General features: G+C 55.6%; 1 protein-coding gene across 1 annotated transcript in view; it reads right to left on the reverse strand.

The window, feature by feature from the left end:
- The window catches only part of LOC104275804 (trinucleotide repeat-containing gene 18 protein-like), a gene marked incomplete at both ends in the record, with an annotated part of 7500 nt that overhangs the window by 3086 nt on the left and 1835 nt on the right, over positions 1-2579 (reverse strand). Inside the window, 1 exon segment of the mRNA XM_009871857.1 lies at positions 2192-2575. Within this exon segment, the coding sequence (XP_009870159.1) occupies positions 2192-2575 (384 nt within the window).

The following is a 2579-nucleotide window of genomic DNA, read 5'->3' on the forward strand; positions in this document are numbered from 1 at the left end:
GGCACGGCAGCAGCCACATCTGCAAGAGGTTAGGAAGCACCTTCACAGAAGGGAACAGCAGCGCCTCGCTCGGCCCTGCCAGGACCAGGAACTGGGGCCACCCTTCCCTTATTCTATCGCAGGTCTTCACTCCAGCTGCCTGATTTTAGGCTTGCTCTTCCCTGGCTTCTTCTTCCTGCATACGCAATTTTTCCACAATTCTCTCTCCACGTTACGCTTCGGTGATACGATCCACTCCTAAATCCCAGCCCCGCCTGCAGTGAGCAGCCAGCTGCTCTAATGGAGGCCAGGAGAGAGGGGTTTGCCTTCCTTCCCCTCAGCCCTCAGTGCTCCCTGCCAGCACATCCTCTGCCTGGGTGATGCTCTGCACCCCGTGGGACTCAGAGACGCAGCACGGCCTCGCACGGCTGCAGCCCAGCGGCCTCTTTCCAGAGTCCTCACTCTCCCGTCTGGATAAGGTTTGGCACCCGGGAAAGCATCTTGGAACATCGAGTCTATCCAGCTGACAGGCGGTCTTTTCAAGGAGGGCTCCACTGTGTATTTCCACAAACCTGGACAGCCCATGGGGTTTTTTATTTTGCTGTCAAGTCTCCAATTCCCTCAGCTTTTACTGTCAGAAGGAATCCAGGAACAAGACAACATCTCTCTTGGCTCCTCTCCCCAAGGCTCCTTCTGTGGGTTTCCGGCAAAAAGCAAAGATGCTTTAAAAACCCAGCACACACCTCTCCCTCCCAAAGGACTTCCCAGGGTCACCACATCACCCTCGCAGCCCGCCAGGACATGGCGTGAAGTGGTTGTCGCCAACCAGCCCCTCTGCACAAGCTGAGATAACACATGCCCCCAGCCTTTTATTAGAAACACGTTATTTTGTTATTTTCTCTCTGCTTTCCCCTCTCCCATCTACATTAATTCTATTATTTATAGGCGGGTTTACCACCTTTTTCTCGTCTCCCATCCAAACCACACGCACTTTCTTATTCCTCTAATTCCCGCCTCACCCCGACCCTGCCGACAGGACAGTCCCTTTTCCGTACAGACCGATGATTGTCCCGACAGTGAATGATCATTTTGTCTATATATATGAACATGACGCACGGACCGCACAGAAAAATTCAATCAGTTATGCACGGAGGAAAGGCTTAGGCCCGTTTCCTTGACAACCAATGCCCAGCACTAAATACTTGCATTTTACTTGCCAAATACTACAGATTAGCCAACTAAAGCCTGCTTTCTCCTTCTTAAAAGGTCTAAACATTCAAGCACCGTCCACTCAGCGCAAGCAAGCTAATGTTATTAGACGAATATCTCCTGGCACACAAAGGGGGGGCAGCATTTGGGGGGCGAGAGGAGGAGAAAAGCAGTCTTGTTTTCTGTCTGAAAGCCAACTGCATCACTTAGCAACGAGCCCAGAGGCCTGCCAGAATTCAACCCTTGTTTGCAGCCTTTTAGTTCGGCTCAGTAAATTACATTTAACGCAAGCTGGGAGGGTCTGGGACGACTGAATGGCTGAACAAACAGCTCCCTGTGCTGCCCCACGAGGTCCTCGGCCGGCTCCCGCCCGGCTGCGGGGAGGTGATGGGAACGGGGAGAGGGGAGAAACCGCCCCCACCAAGGAGGTTTGAGACGGGGGGCAAAGAAAAATGAGGGAAGGCAAAGGCTAAAAACGGAAAGCCAACCACTGCTCACTGTCTGCTTGCTTTGGCATCAGTCCTCGGCATGCCAGAGCGGAGCTCTCCCCGTGCCGGGCAGCCCCCAGGCGTTATCACAGAATCACAGAACGTTACGGGTTGGAAGGGACCTCTAGAGATCATCTAGTTCAAACCCCACACTACACAAGCCAAGCAGAGCTCCAAAAAACTTGCCAGAGCCCCCGCCCTCCTGCCAGCACCACGGCTTAAACCAAACTCATGCCATTAAAAGAGCAGTGCGCAGGTGGATTAAGGAGTTTCTCTGTCACTTCCTTTGCCAACGGGGATCAAACACACGGAGAGGGGCTGAAAGCAGGCAGAGGGGACTTACACGGGGAGTCTTGCTCCCTGCCGCGGTTTACAACGTGCCCTTGGCCGGGAAGGGGTAGCAAAGGGAGCTGAGGATGCCAAACTCAGCTCACGCCACATGGCCTGCACTGGCTGGCTGCTCTCCCCAGGGAACACCCCACAGGGAAGTCTCGAGACAGGTCTGGGGAACCTACCTTTGATGCTGCCGAGAGATAGCGAGCGATCCCGGTCTGCCAAGCCAGGCCCCAGTTTGCTGCTGCTGCTGCTGCTGCTGTCCTTCTGCCGGGCGACGGCCACGGCGATGCCGACGGGCAGGTGCCTCACCTCCACCTCGCCCTGGGAGCTGATGCTCTCGCGGCCGAAAGATTTGGCACTCTCGGGTCTCTCGGGGTCCCTCTTGAGCTGCTTCGCTGGCTGCTGCCACAGCAGCGCCTGCACTTTGGAGGCCCCCAGCTGCGAAGAGTCCAACTTCACGTTGCCCAAGCCACCGAAGGGGCTCTTCTTGCCGCAGCTCTGCCGGGACGCGGTTTCCTTGGCGAAGCTGCCGCTGTACTTGATGAGGCTCTGCATGGCCGACCCTTC

This window comes from Apaloderma vittatum, unplaced genomic scaffold (assembly GCF_000703405.1).
Source record: "Apaloderma vittatum isolate BGI_N311 unplaced genomic scaffold, ASM70340v1 scaffold26306, whole genome shotgun sequence".
Taxonomy (NCBI): domain Eukaryota; kingdom Metazoa; phylum Chordata; class Aves; order Trogoniformes; family Trogonidae; genus Apaloderma; species Apaloderma vittatum.